This window comes from Pleurodeles waltl, chromosome 2_2, assembly GCF_031143425.1.
Source record: "Pleurodeles waltl isolate 20211129_DDA chromosome 2_2, aPleWal1.hap1.20221129, whole genome shotgun sequence".
NCBI lineage: Eukaryota > Metazoa > Chordata > Amphibia > Caudata > Salamandridae > Pleurodeles > Pleurodeles waltl.
Genome location: NC_090439.1, coordinates 995,043,169 through 995,068,809, shown reverse-complemented (window position 1 = coordinate 995,068,809; position 25,641 = coordinate 995,043,169). Strand labels below are relative to the sequence as shown.

At 40.8% G+C, this 25,641-nt stretch overlaps 1 protein-coding gene across 1 annotated transcript in view; it reads left to right on the top strand.

The window, feature by feature from the left end:
* The window catches only part of LOC138282815 (transient receptor potential channel pyrexia-like), a 1,013,831-nt gene that overhangs the window by 642,522 nt on the left and 345,668 nt on the right, over positions 1–25,641 (top strand). Inside the window, exon 15 of the mRNA XM_069220730.1 lies at positions 7,928–8,098. Coding sequence (XP_069076831.1) covers positions 7,928–8,098 — 171 coding nt within the window. The remainder of the gene's footprint in view (positions 1–7,927; positions 8,099–25,641) is intronic.

The window sequence follows — 25,641 nt, the reverse complement described above, 5'->3', positions numbered from 1 at the left end:
AGTATTAAATCAGAACTGTTCTCAGAACAATGCCTGGATCATTATGCAAACTAATCATAGGCCCAAGGAGGGTAGATGGCATTCTGGTCTTGAATGTCCTAGGACGCGTACTATACAACAGAAAACTTTCCTGATCCTGGCTCTGACTCTTCACCCTCTCAAGTGGATTGCCATCAATACAACAGACAGAACCCTGTTATGTGATTCAAGTATGGGGGCTGGGGCTAATCCCTTAGCTTAGCCCAGACAGAGGGTTACAACCATTGTACTCTCGTATCTAGACATAGGGTTTTGTTAGGAATCTCTAGACTTGCTAAAATCACAGAATATGGTGGGATTGTTCATTCTCTTCACTTTTACTGTAATGTTGGTTACCTTGCTCTGTTTCATCTGCCTTACTATTCCAGCACATGCTTTTTACAATAGAATAGAATGTGATTGCTTCAATAAATGCATTGAATTCCAGTCTGCATTTTGTGTCTTGACTTGGCATGCATGAGTAACCAAGTGAAAGGGGTATGATCTGTTTCCATGATTTCCCTAAGGGGAGAGAGTGTCAGGTTCAGATTGCCACAAATCACCTTTCAGCCCGACATGAATGGAGGTTTGGGTGAGGCACTGTTAGCTAGCCAGTAGTTAGGTCTGCAGCTTCCAGGCAACGTGGTTTGTACTCAGTTTCCTGCAACCGGTGGTGTTGCCATCCTAAACATGCAGTCTTTTTGCCAAAATGGGAACTGCATAACAGTATGTCTATCAGAATAAGTTCCTCTTCAATTATAGAGGTGGGTTATTTCCGAAGGGAAAGAACCAAGCACTACAGAAGCAAGATCGGACCATTTAGTAAGTGAAATCTGGTAGATTGTTTCTCTGACATCAGACCAAAACTTGTTCAGGATTGTGCAATAGAGAAGCATGTTTTGTAGCTCTCCTGTTATTTTTGTGCTTCTCCAGCAGCAATCTGTTTCCCGAAGTCCGGGTTTTAAGAGTTTTTGTAGGAGATCCAATCAGCCATATATGCAGCCCAAAACCTCATTGTGCCAGAGAGGGTTCAACCTTATTAGTTGTCAAACTTGACCATATGGAAGACCAGTTTAGAGTCAAAGGGTGATGTTTGCTTTGTCTAATATAGAGCTCCAATTTCCTTGAATTGATTTTGTAAGGGTGGACAATTTTGGTGATATGATGGAGTAAAGTTTCCTCAGAAAGCAAAGGAGATCAGATGTGTTTGTCGGTTTATGTTTAGTGATAATAAGTTTTATCTTTATAAAGTTATGAACTTCTATGTTTTCTAGATTGAATTTGTGTTTAATTTGTGAGAGTTATGGATGGCTTGAAGTGGTGCTCAGGTCTCCTATTAAAAGTTACAGAGTTTTGCCTTCCATTTAAAGGTTATTGTTATGCCATATGAGGCCAAAGTGGAGTATTTAATTTTATTAACAAGTTTGTTGTCAATCTTCCGGAGGGCCTCTGTGGTACAGAAAGGGATGAGTGATTAAAGATGTGAGAGACAGGAGTGGGGCGAGATTGTGCTCCATAGGAAGCTGGGTTGGTAAATGGTTGCTCAACGAGTTAAATCAGGAGAGGGGCAAGATTGTGCCCCATAGGAAGCTAGGTTGGTAAATGGTGGCTTAATGAGTTAAATCAGGAGAGTCCTTGTCTCTCAAGGTATGCTGTTTGGCATCTACTATAGCCCAGGAGATTCAATCGTCTGAGTTTTTTTGGTAGTGTTAGTTTTTTAAGGGCAATTCTTGGCTTTTTATATTGCCAAAGAAAATTGTTAAGGAAATACTTGTTAGGAAACTATTGAGTGGGGGATTATAATTTTGGTGGTTTCAGGTCAACCCTACAAAGTGATATATCTGATTGAAAATTTATCGAACAGATTTTTTCTCTTAGATAGAGCATTTTTTCAGTTGTGGTCAAAAGATTCTTCAAGGTCCTGGCTAAACCATGTTCCTAAGAATTGTATTCAATTAGGGACCCATTTAAGACCGTAGTTATCAATAACGGACATGTTACTGTGGATATTTAGGGGGAGAATTTCCATGTTATCCTCATTAAGAGAATATCTAGAAACTAGAGCATATTCATTAAGGGATGACATAACATTGGGTATTGCAATATCTGCATGGGTTCTGAAGATTAAAATATCATCTGCGTATACTTCAACTTTTTGTGGACCAGTAGAGAATAGGATGGATACCCAGGATAGTTTAGTTCTCTCTACTGCTGATAACTAGCGGTTCCATAACTAGAAGGGAGAGAGGTGGGGAAAGGGGGCTTCGATGTCTAGGACTCTGTTGTCTGTTGAAGCTGTTTGACAGAGCTCCAATGATGTTAATTCTGGCTTTAGGCTATTTATATAAATAGGAGAACTATTTTGGGGAGGTGTGGGCCAAGTTTAAAGGCTGTGAGGGTTGCATGAAGAAAAGGCCAAGAGACCTTATCAAAGGCCTTTTCGGCATCCAATACTATTAGGTTGGTTCTCAATGGCATGACTGAATAGTCTAATGTAATTTATTCTCAATCTACCTTTGATGAAGCCTGTTTGTTAGGCATGGGTTATCGATTTGAGGATAGGTTCCAATCTGATGACCACATAGCTTTTGCAGTCTGTGTTTATTAGTGATATCGGGTGGTAGTTTTTAGGGGCAACGGATTCTTTACCGTTTTTAGGGATGACAATAATAGTGGCTTCTGATGGAGTACCTGTAACTGCACCGGTGTTAACAATGTGTGAAAAGACGTCTTTGAATGGTTGAATTAGAGCAAAACCTCAAGTGTGGTTGATGGAGGATAGATAGATAGATAGATAGATAGATAGATAGATAGATAGATAGATAGATAGATAGATAGATAGCCTGGCCCTGGTGCTTTTCGAGATTTAAGGGCTTTTATGGCATTTACCGTCTCTAATTGAGAGATAGGTTCCTCAATTGATGCTTTGGTTTTCTCACCTATTTTGGGTCTAGGAATCGTATTGAGGTAACGTAGGCATGTCTTGTAAGGAATATAGTTACTTTTGAAGTAAAGGTTCTGGTAAAATCTTTCAAAGGTGGAGAGGACGTCTTCCTCCTTGGTAGAGGGGGATCCATGTTCATTGATAATGGAGGTTATTTTTAAACCTCAGTAATTTTGTTGCTTAAGATTTTATTGTAGTCATATTTTTAGATGAGATAGATGCAATTTGTCTGTTTTCTGTTTTGTTTCGTCTCAAGACGTTTGAAGTTTAGTTCTAGGTTATCTAATTGTAGGTTGTCTTGTTTCTTTTTCCAAGACCTAAGCTTAATCATGGAGCCCTGAATGGTAGTTTTGAAAGCGATCCATATTATTTGGGGGTTAGGTCCTGATTTCCTGTGAAGCTGAAGATATTGTATGATTTTGTGTTTAATCCCTTCTCTAAACGCAAGTTCGACAAGTAGATTATTCAATCTCCAGGCTCTTGGCTTGGGAATAGAATGTGAAACATCATATGCGAGTGAGATACAAGGGTGGTCTGAAATAAGAATTGGTTCAGTAGTGGGGTTGAATGTATTGGGGACATGAGATTTATCCCCTAACATATAGGTAATGTGAGAGAATGAGTTATGGGGATGAGAGAAGAAAGTATATTTCTTGCAAGTTGGATTGGCCAATCTCAATATATTCTTCAAATTTAGAATACAAGTGGTCCCCAAGAGGGAAGAGTAGCCTTTGACTTCCACAGCAATAGTTTTTTAAGGAACCCTTCTCTCAAATAAGGACTACTCATACATTCAATGTAAGTTATTCATATTCAAACAAATCAATTTCAGTCTTGTAAAAAGCTGCTCCTTTATAGTGACAGAGCAGTACAATGTGACCAATTTAAAATCAGTCCACAAGAGAGAAAACCCCACCCCCTTGAGATAAAACCATCCGGATTGGCATTGGAGGCCACAAAAGGCCAGGCCCTGTTGCTCCGAGACTACAGTTTAGCCGTGGCTACAGAGAAAGGTCTTCCTCCCTAGCTTGCATTCCGAAATTTTTGAGTCTCCACCAATTCATTCCCAGGAGAACCCAGTAATCTTGCTGATAGATACCACTGGAATTTAGCTCTACAAGCTCAAGACCCTGATCTATACAAAGCCTTGTGTGCAATGCACAAGACTTTAAAGATGACCCGTTAACTGATAGTAAGTAAGTGGAGTTTGGTAAGTTTAGCAGAAACTGACTGGTAGTTAGGGATGTCTAAGATAAGCCTCACTGCTGCATTCTGCACCGTTCAAAGTTTCTTAATAGAAAATTTGTTGATATTCAGATGAAGGGCATTGTAATAGTCGATCCAGGTTGAGATCAGTGCAAAGACTACTGTTATACTCTAAGTTTGTGGAATTTAGGGAAAGATTTTCCACAACATTCCAACCGTGTTAAAACAAGATGATGCTGTCCGGTCTACCCCTGAATCAAAGTAAAGTAGGTTGTCAATTGCAAGCCCAAGATTTTTAGCTGATTGCACTGGCGAGGGCAAACTTCCCAATTCCTCTGGTCACCAATTGCTTTTCCAAACTGAAGGCTGACTTCCAAAGATAATCACCTCTGTTTTAGGCTTTGTCAATACATATAGAATGTCTTAGTAAGCACTGGCTAAGCAAATAGTGGCAGATGGCCAACTTGGAAGAATATTTTGAATACTTCCACAATGGTCTCTAGGTTGCAACTAGACACAATGTATGAGCCATCTTGGAACAAAACATTTTACCTATTGTTATATTGTTCCAGGATGGAACTGAATTTTCCAAACTCTGAGTCCCTCTTAATGGGTCATGGAGAAGTATGTGCACACATTTATATAGGTATGCACATCCTAGATCACTTGCTGTATGTCACTGAGGCAGAATTTACTGATGCATAATATTTCACCCTTTTGGGGCTCGATTATGCATCAGTAAAGACTTGACAAGTGCAAATTCATATTATGTGAAATGCAAAATTGCATTTGCTCTCATAAGTGAAGCCATTTGCAAGTGTATGTTAAATTTACGCATGCAAACAACTTTGTGAATCTAAGGGGCATATTTATAGGTCCCTAGCGCCGCCCTGCGCCACAGTAACGTAATTTATTTTGACATTAATGTAGCCTAACGAGGTCAAACTCCGAGCACCTTATTTACAGGGTGGCGCAATGCATGCATTGCGCCACTCTGTAACCCTTTGCACTACATTATGCCTGCGCCAGGCATAATGTATGCAAAGGGGGCGTTCACCAGTTAGGGAAGCCGGAAAAATAGCGTAAAGAAATCTGAGATTTCCTTGCACCATTTTTTACAGCACTTTTAACACCTTCTTAAGAGCAGGCGTTAAAAGGGGGCTACCATTCTTTAGAATGGGGCCCCATATACTCTGCAGGAATAGCACCAATATTTTGGCACTACTCCTGGAGAGTACATCAATAGCGTCATAAAAAATTACACTATTGCTCCCTACCTTGCGCCATAGTGTGCCATATTTTTAATACGGCACACACATTGTGGCAGTAGGGGGTGCTAAGGGATGCAGGGAAAGTGGCGCTGCCTTGCTGTGCTGACTTGCTGCCTGCTGCTCTTTTACCTGAGTGAGAAGTACTGGACCTGCATCTCTTGAACCCAGAACCCCAGAGTGACTGCAAGGGCTAGTTGTCTGGCCTCTTGACTTGAGGCTCAGGGACATAAGGCTCCAACAACCTTTCTCCTGCACCTGGATTCTGCCCAGTGGTACTACCCCAGTCCTGGACCCTTGTAAGGGGGCCTATTGTACTCTACCAGCCTCTGTAAATTCGGTAGAACCCACGCATCTCCAGGCGTATTACAGCTATTGCATTGGTCAGAACTCCTGCAAAGACCCGCATAGCATCGCAGCCCATCGTTGCATTAGAGCCACCGATGTGCAATCTATCCTCAGTGCAGGCCCTCGGATACCCCGTTCGACTGCAGCCTCAACGATGATGCCAGTAACTGCAGCCTCACAGCTACTCAGAACTTATGCCTTGCATCGACTGCATGTCACATCCTCGACTCCGGACTTCTCATCGCAAGCCCTCATCGGCTGGATCTTTGACGACAATGGAGCAGGACCTCCCACTGCAGACTCACCGCATCTCGGCACCAACACATTGCTTTGGCTGCATGACTCATCTTCGACTCGGATCCTTGAAACGCCCTCAAACCAGGATTTAAGGTACTCTGTTTAGAGGGCCTAACTGGGTCCCTGTAGCCAACCTGCACTCCATAAAGGTTGGCCTGAATTTTTGACTTTTTCCTGCTCTGACGCAACCAGATATCCACAGTTAGCTTTTTACATCATATGGAGCTATTTTCATTAAAATCTTTAAAATTGAATATCTCCGGTTCTACTAATTGGATGTTTGTCATTTTGGTCTTGTTTTATTTATTAAAACAATACTCTATTTTTCCTCATCTAGTGTGGGCTACTTTTTGGTGTGTTTTCATTGTGTTACTGTTTGAAGTGTTACACAAATACCTTACACATTGCCTCTGAATTAAGCCTGACTGTTCTGTGTAAATCTACCAGAAAGATGCGCACAGGTTAATCAGTGCTGTAACAGAGGCCTCTACAGCCCCTGTGGTGGGGGGGCCAAGCTCCAGGGGGTTCCATCAGCACAGTACACTGTGCGCAGGTGGCAGGCCACTGACTGGATCCTGTGGGAGGAGCCCTCTTCAAGGTACTTTGCAGGCGGGCCACCCTCAAGGTTGGTTATGTCACTAAGGTTAGTTTAGGGTTTCAAGGCAGTAGTCCAGAAGAGTAGCAGTCCCTCAGCAGCACAGCAGTCCTTCTTTCTGGCTGAGTATCCAAAGTTCCAGAAGTAATCTCAAGAGTGGGTGTCTGAGGTCCAGTATTTATAGACAGTTGTGCCCTTGAAGTGGGGCGCATCTTCTAGAGGTTTCCCTTTGAAGTCCCCATATATCCTGCCTCCCCTGCCCTGGCTCCAGACTAACTAGGAAGGGTATGCAGTCCTTTGTGTGGAGGCAGGACACAGCCTATTCAAGTATAATTGAAGATGTGCCCAGCCCATCCCTCCCATCCTGCCAGTGATGGCCCATCCAGGTGCACCTAAGCTCCCTATTGTGTGTGGCTGTCTAGAAGGAATACACAAAACTCAACTGTTAACTACACCCAGTAATGTGACCCAAGTACAGGCTACAAGCACTAAATGGCAAAGGCAGGAAAATGCCAACTTTCTAAAAGTGTCATTTTTTAAACTGTATTTAAAAATCCGACTTTGCCATAAGTTAGGATTTTTCATTACAATTCCAGAGACACCAAACATGAGCTGGTTACCAGCTCCCATTTGGAAATTACAGCTTATTAAATGTAATAACATAACTCTACGGTTAGTCTGTGAGAGAGGTAGGCCATACAGTAGTGAAAAACAGATGTAAGAGATTTGCACTAACAGGATTTGTAAAACCTAAAAGTAGATGTCCAGCTGTTTATACACACTGCACCCTGCCCTCTGAGTTGTCCAGGGCCTACCCTATCGTGACTTATATGTATTAAAAAGGAACGTTTGGGGCTTGGCAAAAGGTTTATTTTGCCAATTCAAAACAATAGCCTTTAATTTACAGCCTGTATGCACACGTAGTGCCATTCTATTAGGGATTTATAGCAAGTTAAATATGCCAGTTGGAGATTAGCCAAGGTTGCTATGTTTTAAGGAGTGAGCAAATGCACTTTATCAGTGGTAAAGTGCACAGAGTCCTAAGGGGCAGCAAAAACGAGATCAGAAACAAAATGAAGGAGGAAGGCAAAATATTTGGGGGAAGACCACCCTAAGGTTTTATGGTAGTCCACCAATTGGCCTCTGCCATCTAAACATAACTTGCTGAGCATTCAATAGTATTTGTTTTGTTCGTACACATGCTGTTGCGACTGCCATTCACTAATGGTGCATATTTTTTTTCTCACACAGGAATTTGTTTGACTGGATCGTTTTTCTTATGCTTCTCATTGTAATTACAACTCACATTGCTGATGTCGTTGAGCAAAACAACAGTGATCTCCACATCTCCCACGTGCGCTTCTTTTCTGTGACGATCATTTTTCTCTGGCTTCGAATCATGAAGCACGCTCGCGCAATCAGGTAAAACTTTCTAGCATTCTGTACTGCATACACTCAGAGAGACCATTCACAAAAAAAGAAATAGAATTAAAATTAAAAATGTTCTCCTTGTGGTTGGAGCAATTTCTGGCAATAGCACTTACAGAAACCTCAGCAGTGGGGTTTTTTCCAGAAGTTACTTGCTTAATGTTTACATATGCAGAATCTCAAGCACATGGAATTGTCAGTACAAACATATTAGTACTTGCAACTTTTGTTAGGTTTCTCTACAATCCCATTAACCTCCTAGCTGCCAAGAGTTCTTCCTTACCCACCCTCTCAACCCCTTCCACAGTGCTGAGCTCTTTTTTGACATTTAGGGCACTTCACGCTTAACTTTCATAGGTTTTTCCGTAAAAATATGTTGGAGCTTCTGAAGGTACCCAGGGTTTGTGGATTCCCCTGGAGAGAACCAAGAAAATAGTCAAACTATATCAAAATTTGGGTTTAGAAAATGGTAAAACAACTGTGTGGAAGAAAGCATATATATTTTTTCCTAAATGTTACATCAACAAAACGTTTGGTGTGTTAAGATTACTATCTTCCCAGCATTCGGAAACAAGCAAAGTTTTAAAAAACACTATTTGTACCACAGGCTTTAACATTGTTTTAAGTGGTAGTCCTTGTTCCTATTTGTTGTGGTTTATACTCGCTGTTTCTCATAGGCACAGGTGCGAAATGCATGTGTGAACCCAGAAAGATATACATTTTTGAAAAGTTGACAATTCTGAGTTCAGCAAGGAGGCATTGGTGTAGATCGTCAAATACCCTGGGTCTCTGATTACATAAGCGACACCTCTCAGACTAGTCTGGTCAGTTTCTTCTTCCGTTGCATCTTCCGCTTTCTTTTCTAAGGTTTCTTTCTCTGCTTTGAGGGTCAGAGACCCAGGGTGTTTGATAGTGATATATAGTGATACAGATTGGGGATGTAACCCCTGTACGTCTTAAAATCCCCCTGGCCATGTTTTGTGACAGTATTAATGTGGATCGCTCAAGGGTTTCCGAAAGAATAGATTGTTGGGGAAAAAAAACATAAAAAATAGAAATAGCTGACGTTTTCATCTGCAATGTTTTGCTCCAATACCAGATCTACAAAAGTAATATACGTTTAGTCAATCAGATGCTTCTGGTCGCAGGGATACATAATGGTTGTTGGTTGTCCAAAACCACGGGGTACCCAGAGTAAACAACTGAGCTGCAGTTTATTATGATTTTTCATTGTGTATCAGCTATGTTCAGTTCATAAGGCAAAACTGAATGAATGAAGAATGGGTAGGAAGGAAAGATATGCAAGTTTGAAATGTGCCCAAGAAACGTGGTTTATGAATAGTGTTTATTTGTACAACTCTGATTTTGGGATTACCTATATTATTCTGTGATTTAGATGGCATTTTGAAAATTGTGTTTTTTCTTGCACACTGGCTTACATTTGGACACCAAAAATGAAGACAATTGCTAAAAACAACTGTTCTAGTCTGTGTTAGTACACTTCCCAGATAGAAACTGTACCCTAGTTGTGTGGGTGGACCTATCACACACAACACAAAAGGCTCGAAAACGCAAAGTGGAGACCTGAAATTTTCACTATGAAAAATGACCCTTTTTTGGCAGTGCGAGGAGTAGCAATGATATTTGGTCCCAGGCTCAGATGCCACCCTGGGAAACGTACTAAACTCAGATGTTTCTGAAAGCTAGACACCCAGAAGAGTCTATAGTGTGGTGTACCTGGATCCCATTATGTTTTTGTATCTAGAATGCCAGGTTTCGTACTCTGGGAATTCAATACATACATGAAAATCTGGACTTTTAACACAGAGACTGAGCACTTAGGTTGAGTGGTTGCCACAACTTTCAAGGCCATTCAGAAAAACATCTATATTGTATTTACAAGTGTCCTTGTTGGGGTGTATGTGAATTTGTGACTCACTTTACTTGCCACTTTATTGTATATTACTTAATTCCTGTTGCCATTTCAGTACTGAAAAATCATTAAGTGATACCTTCGATTTTGGTATTGAAAAAAATGCATTGTTTATTGCCCTTACTAATGTTTCTTTCAAGCACTGCACAGAGTACGCTTTCATTCACTGGTAACCTTATTGACAAAATATTTTCTAAAAAAGAATAAGCAAGAATATTTTCCTCACTTGAATCTACCGACCAACTGTATAGTAATCAAAATCTTCTGCAATAATTCCTTGAGGAGTTATCTCTATTAGCAGTATAAACTTACCCATCTCCTGAAGGACGACTTCATTGCTCTAGTATATGTGTACATCTTCAAACACTTTGTGCATGTCATTCAGACCTAGCTATCTAGCACCTATCTGAAGCTAAACCCAACCAAGTCAAAATTCCTTCGTAATAACAGCGAACAAGAAACCGTACCAACCTAGTTCAACTACATGAACCTAGCTGTCTTTGAATCCCATCTTTCACTTAATGCCAAGTCACTTACACCAACCACACCCTCAAATACACACTGCCAAAAAACACAAAGATAGCCTGGTACCAGCTTTCTTTTCTAAAGTAATTGAACCAATTTTTGTCATAAAGCGACTTCAGAACTGCTGTTCTGCCCTCCTCATACTCTCACACCTGGATGGTGGCAACGCCTCTATCCATGGTCTCCTAGTTGCCACACTGCACCCCATAAGAGCATCTTACATGCCACAGCACGTCTCATCCAAGGTTTGAAGAAATATGATCACCTTGCCGGCCTGCACCACCTTCAAAACCAACTGTATCATTTACAAAGCCACCAGGACCCTGCTTATCTTGTAGACAAGCTCACTGGTGGTTCTCAGTACACCCGCAGTCAAGGCACCATCAGACTGTAGACTTTTTGTAAAAACTAAAAACAAGGTACCCAGGATCAGTGATAAAATCCCCTTCTCCATCAGGTTTGTCCCAACGCTGCTTCAGTTTATGAAAAAGTTGATCCTGCACCTTTTAAAGAACACTACATCACAATGCATTAAAAGTTCACAAACCAGCTACCTCTCATGACACCCGTAAATTCTGTGCTTGTCTTTGATCCTGTACAGCGCTCTGCTGCCTTTTGGCTATTTTGTGCTGTAGAAATACCACATACATAAATGCATTTATCTATTATTGAAATTGATTTACTTATTTGCAGCATTATTTTACATAATATTTTGAAATCAGCGGTGGTTCTTTTGTTGACTTATACAACTTTTCCCTTTGCAACGCCTAAGTATTACACAATTTTTCTTATTTAATTCTTGTAAACGTTTACTAAAGGTTTTTTTAAAAAGGCAGGTTTAATTTCTAAACGTTTGTACAATGCACTAGAAATGCACATGACCGAAAAAAGCAATTCTTTTGTCATCACCCTTCCCCTCGATTATTGTGTCCTGTTAGTCAAAACACCCAAATATTCAAACTTTTTCGCCTAAATCGCCTTATGTTTCCGAAGGCATATCCTAGCTATGCTTACTTCCTGTACCATTATCATGCGTTTGTCCATTATCGGAAGCCTCCTCTGGTCCCGCACTTTTAACATTTGTGTAATATCTCTATTGTCTGTTACGGATACAGTAACAATGCGTGTACGACAAAGCTAAAATCCTCAAAAATTCCTAAATACCTTGTGTCTGGACTACTACTAGCTGCCTCCCACTATATGCACTTTTATTATTCATATAGGCGCACAATGTTCTTAGCATAGAACTGCTGAAATACATTTGTTAAAATAAATGTCAATTCACTATGTTCCAAATTAAGATTATTACCTGCATTACTGCTGTGCAACAGTTATCTAGCTCTTTTGTTAAGTGTTTCATTTGTCTTGCACATTATAATGAACCTTTTTTCTTGGGTTCTATTCTCATGCCATTGAGGCAACTAGACAGCAGTGTACAACTGACATTTAGTTATATGTTGGCTCCAGCACCCACATAGATGGAGGGCGAGGTGCTCCTGGCATGAAGCAAGCCTCAATCCCTTCACCCAGGTGGGTGCAGGAAGCATATCTTTAGTGCTTAATGTGTGGCGATGGTTTCTGGTGCGGAGCACCTGCACTTACTTTTGAGGGTCAGCACTTATTTTTCTGCTTCAAACATTTACTGCCATCAAAAGACACATATAGGAACGACCGAGAAAGAGAAAAACAAAAAAGTGTCACTGCTATGTCCAGGGGGTGGGCACACCGGGACATAGCGGTAGCTGGCCCTCAGGAGTGGTGGTCCCCAGGGCCATCAGTATCTCCTCGAAGGGCGCTGTGTGGCACCACTCCAGCTAAAATAGCCCAGGGTAGGTAGTGACCCCTGGGTCTGCAGGGGTCTGAAACTGACCCGCTAGTCTTTTTTCAATATTTGTCTCAGTGAGGGGTGGTCCCTGGGGCTGTGGGGAGGGACGTGCGGCCCGACTACACATAATTACAGAAACGCCTCTGGAGGTGCTTGTCCCCGGGGCTATGGGGGGGCTGCACCCCGCACATATTTTGAGAAATGCCCCGGGACCTGGTGGTCTCTGGGGCTGCTGAAAGCCACTTACCCCCTGCATTCAATTTGAGAAATGCCCTTGAGAGGTGGTGGTCCCCAGGGCTGCTGGGGGGCCACACTGCCCCGCACACAATCTGAACAATGCCTCAGGGAGTGTTGGCAGCCAATCAGAGCTGTGCATTTCCCTGCACAAGCTTGTCATTATTCATGAATACATTGCGAGGGATCTGCGTCCCTAGATATACAATTGTATTTTCCCGTGAATATCATTAAAACTACTGAACGGATTTTCATCAAATAAGCGAAAGCACAATCTGCGTACCCAAAGCTAGCTTGGCGTAATTCAGTCCAGTGGTTCGGGCTGTAGTCGTGTTCAAAGGTCCTATAGGAATTAACCTGGGAAATGCAACTTTTTTGACCCCACCCCTTTTCTTGTCCCCCGCTTGACGGATCACCACAAATCTTTCTACACGCAACAAGAATCACCGGGGCACTTTTTGTTGGAAAAGTTCATGAAGAGTCCCCAAATGATGCTAAAGATATAGGCAAGTCAAAAAACGCTTTTCTATGGATATATGCCCCTAACTATAGCTACCTACTGAAGACCGCCAGTAGGTAAGATAACTATATATATATATATATATATATATATATGTATATATATATATATATGCTTCAAAAGGGTGAGACCCGCTCACCAAACAGCTGCACCGTATCCAAATGTACCATCAGCAAAAAATAACAAGGAAAGAGAAATTCTTCCATAGAGTTCATCTCCTTTATTGTAAATGCATTGTTGAAAGAAAATGCTGTCACCCAGCAAAAATGTCTACCCTTTTCGGCAAACGCCTTCAACTGGACATGTTTGCCCCCTCAAAACACACGCTATAAACACTCGTGAGCACTCATCTATTTTCATTGTCAAATGGTGTTTGTAAAAATGGCAGCCATCTTTAAATGAACGCATTGTTCGATCCTCATCTGTTGCATACAGTCGTAGTATTCTATGTTGTCATCTATGATAAAGAGTGCAATGGTGATACAGATATTCATGTCAATCTAACTACATTCTCAATCTAAAACCCAAGGATAGTAGTATTTGAGCATACATAGGCCCTCATTACAACCCTGGCGGTCGGTGGACAAGTGGCGGTAATACTGTCAACAGGCCGGCGGTAAAAAAAATGAAATTACAAGCATGGCGGTGACCGCCATGCCAAAATGCCACTTCTCCACTCCGACCGCCGTGGTGGTAACGACCGCTGGGCTGGAGACTGGTCTCCAGTCCGGCGGCCATCACTACACCGCCGGCGGTATCACGACCCCGCATACTGCCATGGATTTCATGGGGTTCTGTACCGCCACGAAATCCATGGCGGTGGGCACTATCAGTGCCAGGGAATTCCTTCCCTGGCACTGATAGGGGTCTCCCCCACCTCCCCAGAGTCCTCCCCCCACACCCACGACCCCCCCACCACCACCCAAAGGTGGCAAGACCCCCCTCCCCAACCCCCACCCACATTGACACACACACACCCCCAGCCCCTACACGCACACTCATACACCAACTACACAAGCATGCTGACATACACGCACACATACACACAGACATACACGCACACATTTCCCATACACACACAACACCCCCCGCATGCATACACGCACTCACACACACCCTCTACACACTCACACGCACACCCCCATGCACGCACACAACACCCCCCCCTCCCCCCCCCCCCAACGGGCGATCACCTTACCTGGTCCAGTGATCCTCCGGGAGGGAAACGGGATCCACGGGGGCTGCTCCGCCGTGAGCTCCCCATCACCAGTACACCGCCACACCGAATCCTGGGACGTGATTCGGTGGGCGGTGTTCTGATGACGTGGCAGTTGAGCAGCACCCACTTCACCGCCGACCGTCAGCATGGCTGCCGCCGGCTCTCCGTCCGGAAAAGGGCGGAGGGCTGCCAGCAGTCATGATACGCTGGGCGTAAAACCACCTGCACTGGAAGTCTTCAGCACGGCGTTACTTTGCGGTCTTGGAAAAAGACCACTGAGGTTGAAATGAGGGCCATATTGTTCTCAAAGATCGAATGAGGGCTTAAAAGATTAGGTCACATAATAAAAAACCTTCATGTTAATTCTTAAAAAGCTACCCGTCAATGGTCGTCACAAACACCTAATTGGTCAATTATGATTAAGAGATCTCAGTACATTGACATTGATATGAATGTGCAAAATTGTACCCCAGGATATCATGACTTAAATTCATAAGATATATCATCTCTTACCTATTAGCAATGGAGGAAGACCAGCCAATAGTTTCTGAAATAGCTCATGGGCATATCTCTAAAGTGTCTAGTGCAGAAAAGTGCTTACCATCAGTGAATAATAAAAACAGTTATTAAATAAAGTGTGTATGAAAAGCAAAAACAAAAATTAATTAAAAATTCAAGATAGTTATATAGCAGCACCAATATGATCATGGCAAAAACATCTATCATGCGTTGACCAATGATATCAATGATAAACAGCAAAAACACTTCAAGAGCATTGTTCTTATATCATGTCATAGATGGACATACAATTCCGCGTCAAGATTATGTCCCCACGGATTTTCTGAACCAAGTATTAAGATCATCTTAGATTCCATTTGCCTTAGTTCAGATAATCTATTACCTGCTCTCGGGCCCATTTTGATAGATTTGATCCCATAAAAACATAACGTACTACAGTCACCTCCATGTACCTCCCAAAAATGTTTGGCTAATGGATAGGTTCTGTCTTGGTTCTTAATGGCTCTAAAGTGTTGTAGAAATCTGATTTTGAGTTTATGAATGGTGCTGCCTACATATTTTTTTTGGCAGCCACATTCAATCACATATATGACATATTGAGTGTCACTTCTATCAAATGTTTGATACTCCTGTGTGTTACGAGCATGTTTGCAGGCCTTGCAATGGCCACACATATAGAATCCTACACTTTTCTTGGTCTACCATGGCCTGTTGTCATTAGTTGTGAATAGACTTCTTGTCAGATAGTCTCCCAATGAATTGGTCTTACGATATGTAATCTGAAGATGTTGGCCAATACTGTCCTTAATGTGTGGATCCTGTTGTAGAATGTGCCAATTAAGTTGTAAAATGTTTTTCAGACTCATATGTTGCTGGTTAAATTCCAGAAACCGTCTCGGTGGAGATCGATTGGAATCTGGATTGTCCAACATAGATTGATTTTTAAAAAGCAATTCATCTCTATTTTTGCTTTTGACCCTGTTATAAGCATCAATAAGTATTTTATGGGGATAATCCCTCTTCAAAAATCTTTGGATCATATCTTCCATAGCTAGCCCAAAATCAGCATCTTCCGAACATATCCTGCGCGCCTGCAGGAATTGACTGTAAGGTATGCTACATTTGAGAGCTTTCGGATGGCCACTGTTTCCATGCAGTATAGAATTACATGCTATTGGTTTACGGTACACAGTGGTTTCCAATTTTTCATTTTTAATAAGGAGTTGGACATCCAAGAATTCAATGAACTCTCTAATCCAGACTGTCTCAAGACGGATGTTCAACTTGTTGTTATTAAGCACCTGAATGTATTCATGTAGAGATTCTTCCTGACCATCCCATATTAGGAACAGATCATCAATATAACATACCCACAGTACTATCTTATCCATGAAAGGGTCATGTGCATCTGACCAAGCAATTTCTTTCTCCCACCATCCCATATAGAGATTTGCATATGTGGGAGCAAAAGATGCACCCATGGCTGTGCCCTGTTTCTGAAGCTAATACTCATTATTGAATAGAAAGACATTATGTGTCAAACAGAATGATAAAATGGACATGAACATTTCACGATGTTGTTAAAATGCAATGGGACGTGTTTTCAGAAAGTATCTACAAGTTTCCATGCCATATTTGTGATTTATCGAAGTGTAGAGAGAAGCAACATCCATTGTGACCATTAGATAACTTGTCTGCCATGGAATGTTGTGTATTTTGGATCAAAAATCATTAGTATCATATAAATATGATGGTAATTCAGTTACATATGGACATAAGAAGAGATCCAGAGATCTCGAAGTGTTCTCTAAAAAAGACAAGTTCATGCTCAAAATGGGTCGCCCTGGAGGGCGTTGTGCATTTTTATGAATTTTCGGCAAAAAAGAGATGCATGGAATTTAAGGAAAGTCAATTTGCAAGTATAGATACTCATTGTGGTCGATCAGTTCATCAGCATGCCAGCGTTCTAACAATTCATGTTAGATTTATTGATATTGTCCAATAGGATTTGTATGTAGCTTCTCATAATGACTCTCATTGGTTAGTTGGCACTGCGCCTCATGTATATAGTTCTCCAAATTCATAATGACAACATTACCTCCCTTGTCAGAAGGTTTAATGATAATGGAGTTATTTGATTTTAAAGAATTCAAATCCCTCCAATCTCTAGAGGTGGAATCTCTTTAAATATTACTATCTGATCTCACATTGTTCGTTTTACAATTTGTCCGAAACTTATCTATATCACCAACTACAAGCTCATGAAATACATCAATCAAATTTCCACTAGGTAGTTGGGGATTAAATCTACTTGAAGGTCTCAGCATGCTATTTCCAGTCAGATTTGTGGTGAATTCCATGTTTTTAAGAGTGACTCCATCCACACGTTCTTTATTGCATACCATGGGGTTATCAGTTCCTTCTTCAGCTAGGTCATTGATCGACACTAGGGCAGAAGTATCTTCAATGGTAAATCCTGAAAGTTCAGGGCTCTCAGTATCAAAATTTGAATTGGAGATTATGGTTTTGCTTAAGAAGTGTTTCATCAGATGTAATTTGCGAACAAATTTATATAGTTCAATACGTGTTTTCACAGAATCCCAATTTGTTGATGGACAAAAGCTGAGTCCTAAATTTAGAATACGTTGTTGGTTTGTGGTGAGACAAGTATTTGAAATGTTAACAATGATATTGGAGTCATCTGGCAGGGTCTCTAGTTTAACTGGTCGATCTATTCCTGATGTTTGTTGTCTCTTCCTCTTCCCCCGCCTCGTCTTGTGCCTCCGCGCCCTCGTCCTCTGCTTTTGCCTCATTGTGGCATGACCATTTGCATCAATCCCTCTCCCCCTGAAAATCCAACTTATTAAGTGGTGCCTCATCCGCCGAAGAGCCTGGATCACAGCTCACATCATTGAGATTGTGCTGTACACTCACATTTCCTCTTGTGTCCATCTTTCCTTGGTTCTCAAAGTGTCATATTTGCATGCAAAAGTATAAATTCTGCCATGTTCATAGTCCATTTTGTCTCTGCGAAATTTATGTACCTTCCATGTCTTAATTTCATCTTCCTTCTTTTTGATACTTTCTTCCATTTTATCCAATAGTTGTTGAACTTCATATTGATTAACAACACCATCAAGTAATTTGTCAAAGTTTCTATAATCTTAATTTGTTCCTCCCTACGTCTTTTGGCTTGAGTAATAAGGGTGCCCATAAATTTAAGAGAGCAGGCAGCAGTATAAGTTCTCCACTTTTCTAATAGGTCTAGATCCATGTCACCTAAGGTGGGTAATATCAAGATGAGCAGCCCTCTTGGTACTTTATCATTTTCTAAATATTTTGTTAATGAGGTCATCTCCCACCATTTTTTCAGTTTGGAAATACGTGCTTTTTCCAAATCCTTAATGATAACAGTGGTGCGAGATCTTATAGTGGAGGGTTTAATAGCATCCGGATCACAATTGGTTTCACTGAAAAGTTCAGCTGACACTTGCTCCCATAACAGCCTATGTTCAGCCATGGTATTGTGAAGGATAGGTGTTGATAAATATTTCAACTGTACCTCCTGTGTTTCAATGGCACAGATAATATCAAGTACACAGTTTCAAATGTAGTAAAAATGCTGAAGTATTGAATTGTGCTAAACTATCAAATATATATGTGTGTATTTTAATCGCCAGCAGCTTTACAACATGACGAGTTTCGGCTGGAAACCAGCTTTTGTCACAATACACATCACAATTTTGGAGTTGTTTGTGTGTTTTTAAGGCAGAATAGCAGGAATGCCATAGTCAGTACCTCCAGTTCAGTACCGCCAGTGACCATGCAGCGGCCCGGTAGCCACTGACTTTTTTGAATATACATATATATATGTGTATATTCACTAAGAAAGCCAAAGGTTACAGGGACCTATAGTTAGGTTGACATTTTACCCATGCAAACCATAGAAATTCAGCAGTATAATTATGTTAACAAACTATAACTCGTGGCCTAAAGTTACTTTACAGCACAAGTTATAGTTTCTTCAGATACCTATGACAATAAGTAATTTCTATGATTTTGTATTGGTAAAACATCACTGTAACCTTTGGTTTTCTCTGTGAATTCTTTTAAGGTAAAGATATATATATATTATTGCCATACGTTGATACAACCACGGGTGCACACAGCCTTTGGCCGTGCACAGCAGGGGGTTGCATGTATGAGTGGGTGTCTGCTTTGGATCCACGGATCCATTACGGATTTACACTGTGGGATGTGCCATGCCCCGTAGTGGTTCTACAGATCCAAGAGAAAAAAATTGGGCAATTTTGTGCCCATGGGGGATCCCGGAGGGATCCCTCCATCTCTCCTATAGGGTCAGGATACCTGCATCCTGACGCCATACATCAGTTTTTTATTGCTTTTTCCTCCTTCCGGGGCGATGCAGGAAACAAAAAGCCCACCGCAACTTTCCTTTCAGGTTGTGGCCAGCCAATCAGGGCCTTGCTTTTCCCAGTGATCCACATCCCTAGATGTCTATATTTCTTTTTCCATTAATAACTCCAGAAATACTGAACGGATTTACACCAAATCACAAACAGATATCTTTCTGGACTAAGATCTAGCTTTCAGCCAAATGTGGTGTAATTCCGTTCAGCACTTCGGGCTGTAGTTGTGTCAAAACTCCATATGAGAAGTTGCTTGGGGAACACATGTTTAGGAACCCCCTTTTTCTCGGCCCGCTTGATGGATTACCCGAAACTTACCAGACAGCATTTGAAGTAGCAAGGACACTGATTTTGAAAGTTTTGTGAAGATTTGTCAAACTTCACCAAAGGTATTAGCGAAACAAAAAAATGCTTTTCCTATGGTAAGTAGGTCTGAACTATATTTATCTACTGGCTAGTGCATGTATATGCATACGAAAAAACCCTTTGTAGTTGGCTCTACCTGTTTTATCTGTGGGCCAATGTGTGTCCTGCCAAAAATTCTATTCTAGGGGCGTGAGTGGGTTCACAATGAAACCACGCAGCTTGGCTATTAGTGACACTGACCCCCACAGAGAATGTCTGTGCTGTCTGAGTCCATCACAGGATATGAAGATGTTTAACTTCTGTGCCCAGCTTTATCATAGGCAATGCAGTAAAAGGACTCAAAACAAAAAGTTTCCTGCATGAAAGAAAGGTAACTATTGCCTCCTGAAGAAGGGCTCGGTCTCGTACCTGCTGCTGGACTCTTTCATGAAGCTGCTCTGCCACCCAGCACAAGAACCGTAGTAATAAGCGCACTGAGAACAAGCAGTCACTTTCCCACCTTGGCAAGGAGAAGAAGAGGTCAAAAGAAAGATGCCTTTTCATATGTACCGATTTTCTATGTTGGAACTCTTATAATTGTCCTTGGTATGACCTCCATATATTGTAGATGCTTCTCAGTAAATAATGGATTTGAGTGACCCTAGTCATTTTAACAAGTCACCATAAACTGATCTTCTGTATCTGTGAGTCTACCGACAGAGGAACAGGTGTAGTGTTTCACAACTATGCGAAAAGTGAGACCACACTGAAGAGCCTAAATACTCTGTGTTTATGAAGAAGGAATCAAACAGCTGAAGGTTTATTGCACTTTCATCAGGCTCTTGTAATCTATATCAGTGGCCAGCTCCCATGTATGTATCGGCCCAGGCTACTAGTGGGCCCACAGCACTTATTGTGCTACACATTTAAGTAGCTCTTTAAAATACAGTATGTCTCGGCCTCAGTGTAGTTTTAAACTGCAATTTCGACGACAGGTTGCGGTGTGCTTAAAAAGAAGGACACAAACTTTTAACTTTTACATGTCCTGGTAATGAAAAATTACAGCAAATTGGATTTTTGTCTTTGTGATCTCAAATAATTTATTATATTTAAATTTATTTTTCTACATTGGTGTGGAATGTTTCTTGTGTTTTCACTGTGTTACTCTTTGAAGGTCTACATAAATACTTTACATATTGTCTCTAAGTTAAGCCTGACTGCTTTGTGACAAGCTATTAGAGGGTTAAGGGCAGGTTAAGTTAGTGAATTTTTGTTGTTCACCCTGACAAGGATTGTGGCTGTTGCTTGAGTAGGGTTTCAACCCCCTCAAAACTAAAAACCCAATTCCTTACCCATTGTTTGTGTCATTTGATTTGCTTTTCCCCTAAACACTCCATGCAAGAACCTGTATAGTGACATAGAACGTTCACCAACATGTTTAATCTCAGCTGAAGGACACCCTTAGCAACTTAATCAAGTGGCTTTTGATATGCTATTTTAAGTTGGGTAATAGGTCTTGATTACTGTGGTAAAAAAGTACATACAGTTATATTCAGGACATATGGGATGCATACTGACCATGATCCATTTTCAAATGAGGAACTTGGAAAAGTAAACATTCACTTCCCTGGTGAGATTTTGCCTCTCACAGGTTATATAATTTTTTCAGCAATTCATTGTAGTAGTTCAAGTTCAATTTCATTACAGTTTCGTTATTTATGCACATCTGTGTCTTCACATTTCTAATATTTCAGCAGGCAGATACTTTCTCAGACAGTGGTGGAAATCTCCTCACACATCTTCCATGTTTTTTGCGACTCATGAATGAAACGTTTTCCTGCCATTGGTGGTGCAGACATGCTAATTACATACTACTTCTCAGACATATCAAATGAAGTGTGGTGCTCAAACAATTGATTGAAGTCCCTAATGGTCAAATGGAGCCCATACTTATCATTTCACATAAATCAAATAATATCCACAAACACACAAGAAAAACTCAACCATAAATTCCCTTTGAATAAGTCCCCAATGGCCTCTTAACATCTTGGTTCCCAGATGATCATCCCAAACTACACTGTAACATTAGTTCTCCATGTTAACATCCCTGCTAAGGTGAGCCCTCCCTTAGTAGGGAGAGGAGCATGAAGTACTGGGGTGTTGAGTTACCCAAAGATGAACTACACCTTTCACCCATAACTGCAGGTGGACATGATAGTAATGGATATCTACGTACTCCTGTAAGGATAACTTAGGTATTTATTGGTAGACTGATGACTCTGTGATCTGTGCTTATCTCAGAGTCAGGCATAATGCTTCTTAAGTCACCTACATTTTTGCAGATCCTTGTTGTGTTGCAAGCATATTGTCCAATTACTGAACTACTCATCTCTTCTGTTTTTGGATGTATCCTATGAAGAGCTAAGCTACTTAAGTCCTGCTAGAACGTTGGAGGATAAGACTTATCCATGGGATCATCTGCCAGCAACATAGGTGGGCCTAGACTCTCAACACAAGCTCACCAGTAATATGGAATTTGGGCAATGAGGTTTCTGTATCCAATTTATTCTTACATTCTGTATAAAATGTGTGCATTCACAAGATTTTTTGCAGTGCAGACTTTTTCAGGTGATACCTGGTAAAACTTCATTACCCCAAATATGACATTTTTATTTTATGCAGGGTAATAATATAGTATATAAGCCTATATAAAGTATTGGATTCACCTCGAGGTGAAATTACCAGCTGATCAATTTAGTCACCTTCCATTGAGATTATAGTACCCACCTACCAGGCTTTTGCACTGACCTCCCTAGAATCTGTCACTTTGTATTTCTTTGTAAGAGGTTCTTTCGGGTAGCATCATTTCTGTGCATGGCTAGTCTCCTTGAGAAATAACTTCACAACTTGACTCACTCACCAAAATGATTGCTCACCATGTATATTACATAGACTTCCTTGAGTGGTTATATGTCAGAATATCATGCCCCAAAATATCTTTCGACCTAAATCTTGTGTTCTAAATATTACAAAAATATTGTCCCATTGGGTGTAGGTTTTCGAATATTAACTCCAGTGGGGCTGTAGTTTTGTGAACAATATTTAGGACACAATATTTTTGTCAACCGGCAAGTAGCCCACAATATTCTAATATTATACCCTATAGGTCACCTGACCAATCACACACATTATGCTCATTCCGGCACAGGCATGCCTGTGCAGACCCATGTACTCAATCTTGTTTGTAGGGGCACCCATAAAGTTATCCCTTCCCCTCTGTTTGCCATGCCATAATAAAAATGCCACTTATGGGGCCAACAGATGCCAGACGTGCAAAGCTTGATCACCCTCCTGACATGGACTTGCAACTGTGACTTGCTCACCACACACACATTTATTCATTCATCCTCTCTCCATATAAGAGGGGACTCATATCACAGAGCTCTCACAAGATTTCTCTGTTAAGGTTCCTAAGGATATTAAGGCTTTTTTATTTGATCAAAAGTATTTTTCTTTATCCTTGATCTTCAACTATACCCAAAAGTCTTAAACTCGTCCCGTTTATCAAACCTACATACATTTCTTGAAAAGTTAACCAACTGGATGACTCACTATTTCTCTCCACCTCCAGTCGTATCGTGGCTTGATATCCTGCAGCCACCAAGTAATTACCCATCCCCGGTCGCACATGAAAAGCTTCTGTACTTGTCATCGACCATATACCTCAATCTAATACTTTTCCAAACTAACCAAGTCTGGCTCCTACCATTGTATTTGCTGAGGCAACCTGAATCCTACGTGCCTTACACAGATTTCAAGTCAGCAAGAGGCAACCCTGTATTCCTCAGGTCTTTTGTATATTGACTGGTCAGAAAAACAATGGTTCGTGCGGATTTGTTTATATCACTTTCTTTTTTTATGTATTTATTTTATTTCGGTTTCTTACAAGGTTACTACTTCAGCAGAGAGCAAAACAAAGAAAAATACTTTCGCAGAGAATAAAAAAAAGACTGAAATACAACATTACTACATAGGCGCCTTAAAAATGTTGTCCTGACCACCAGCGATACAGGCCAGAATATAAAGTGCAAGCACATCGTACAAGCTGGAAAACTGAAACTATTCTTGAAATGAGCAGTCAGATCAGTTCCAGCGTTGTAATTATGACTAGAAGAAAACTAGCCTATAATGACATATCTCTAAATTCCACTTAATCAAACTCAGAGATAAGAGATATAAAGATTGAAAGTGTGAAGTGCAAAATTTCATTTTCTAAAGTGTCAAATATGCTGTTCTAAAATGCCAAGTGCAATAGTAAATAGATATCTATCTCATCTGATAATCCGAGATGTAAACAATACCTAAGTGCAAATATGTAATAACCCCTTGCAAGGGGCAGTTAAAGCTAGTCCTATGCTGCCCTCAATACTCTTATTCCCTTCTTACCTTAGGTCTGTCTAAATGGAGCAGAATATTTCCTAAATCTTTCAAAACTTCTGCCTTTCCCATTCACTTAGCATAGAGCTGCTCCCTTTAGATAGACTTTATTCCTTTTCGAGAGCCACATTTGCATATCACTTTCAACTTAGTTTAGAAAGTCTAGGCATGTCCTCACAAAGGAAAAATCCTTACCAATATCATACTGACTGTCCCACATGTAATGAATCATCAGAATCTTTTGCATAATAATACACTGAATAAGGTGATCCAGTGAAAAAAATGTGAGGCAGCGAAGGGCACATGAGCTGCAACAAAAGTTGTAAGAATGAATAACAAGTCAAGGTGACAAAGTCACAACAATCCTTTTAACTTTAACACCTCTAAATAATAATGAGGGGCAATAGCATCACCCCTTGTCACTCGGCATTACGCTATATATATATATATATATATATATATATATATATGAAAAATAAAAGTATTGTTGCTATTTGGACCCAAATGGAGTTATTATTTGAACAGGGTCATCGGGGCATTTTGGGATGCACCTCCCAAAATATACGACGTGGAGTGGGTCAGCACAAATATACTACCTCCATCTTAGTGGAAATATATGGCACTGGAAGTAGAGAAAAAGGATAATGACATAAATGGGCTATGACAGTGTTACAAGCATGTAAATTGCAGGCAGCAGAAAAATTATTTAGGCTTATGCTCACCTGAGGCATATAGGAGAGGATAAGAGTTTGATTTAAAAAAAGCTAAGAACCGAGTCAAAATTAAAAATGCACCCAACAATGATGTGGCATGAGTGTGTTCTAGATGCAGTAAAAACACTTCTCTCTCAGGAGATCTGCGTCAATAATCATAAGCAACGAATAGTCCAACCCATGTGCGGGAATTCCGGAGCAGTTCTTTACAATACATCTTCCTAAGTGTAGAAGTTCACCTTTCTTCAGTAAGGCCGGGAGAGACACTTAAGAGAATAATGTTTTGCAGCCTATAAGAAGGCTATATTAGGCCAATTGCTTCAAATTGCATTTGAAAAAGCAAAATATAATTTAAAAAATCAGGAATTCAACTGGAATTTCATTATTTGACTATGTAAATCTCATTCACAAACCTTTTATAAAAGGAAAAAGATAAAGGAGAGGTTAATGTAGCCCTATAAGCCGCAGCTGTGCAGATATGCATAGAGAGACTGGGGTTTTTAGGGCTCACAGCCCACCAGTATACCACCAAGCCCAGAAGTTGGCATTTGCCTCAGTTCTTTTTTCTGGCTCTTGGTTACAGGATCTTGGAGCACTGAGCTTGGCCTTTTAGTTTTTTTCCCTCAAATATCTCACTGAAGGTTTATGACAACTACTTTACTCAACTGATGTCACCTGTTCAGGTATTTTTCTGTCATTTTCTGACAGAAAAATTGTATCCTTTGTCAAATAAAATCCCATCCTAATTTGACAAGTGTCCTGTCTATGGAAGAAAAAAGGCCAAGCCAGACCCATATGATGCTTGTAACATCTGCCTTCCTGAGTATCATGTCCCTG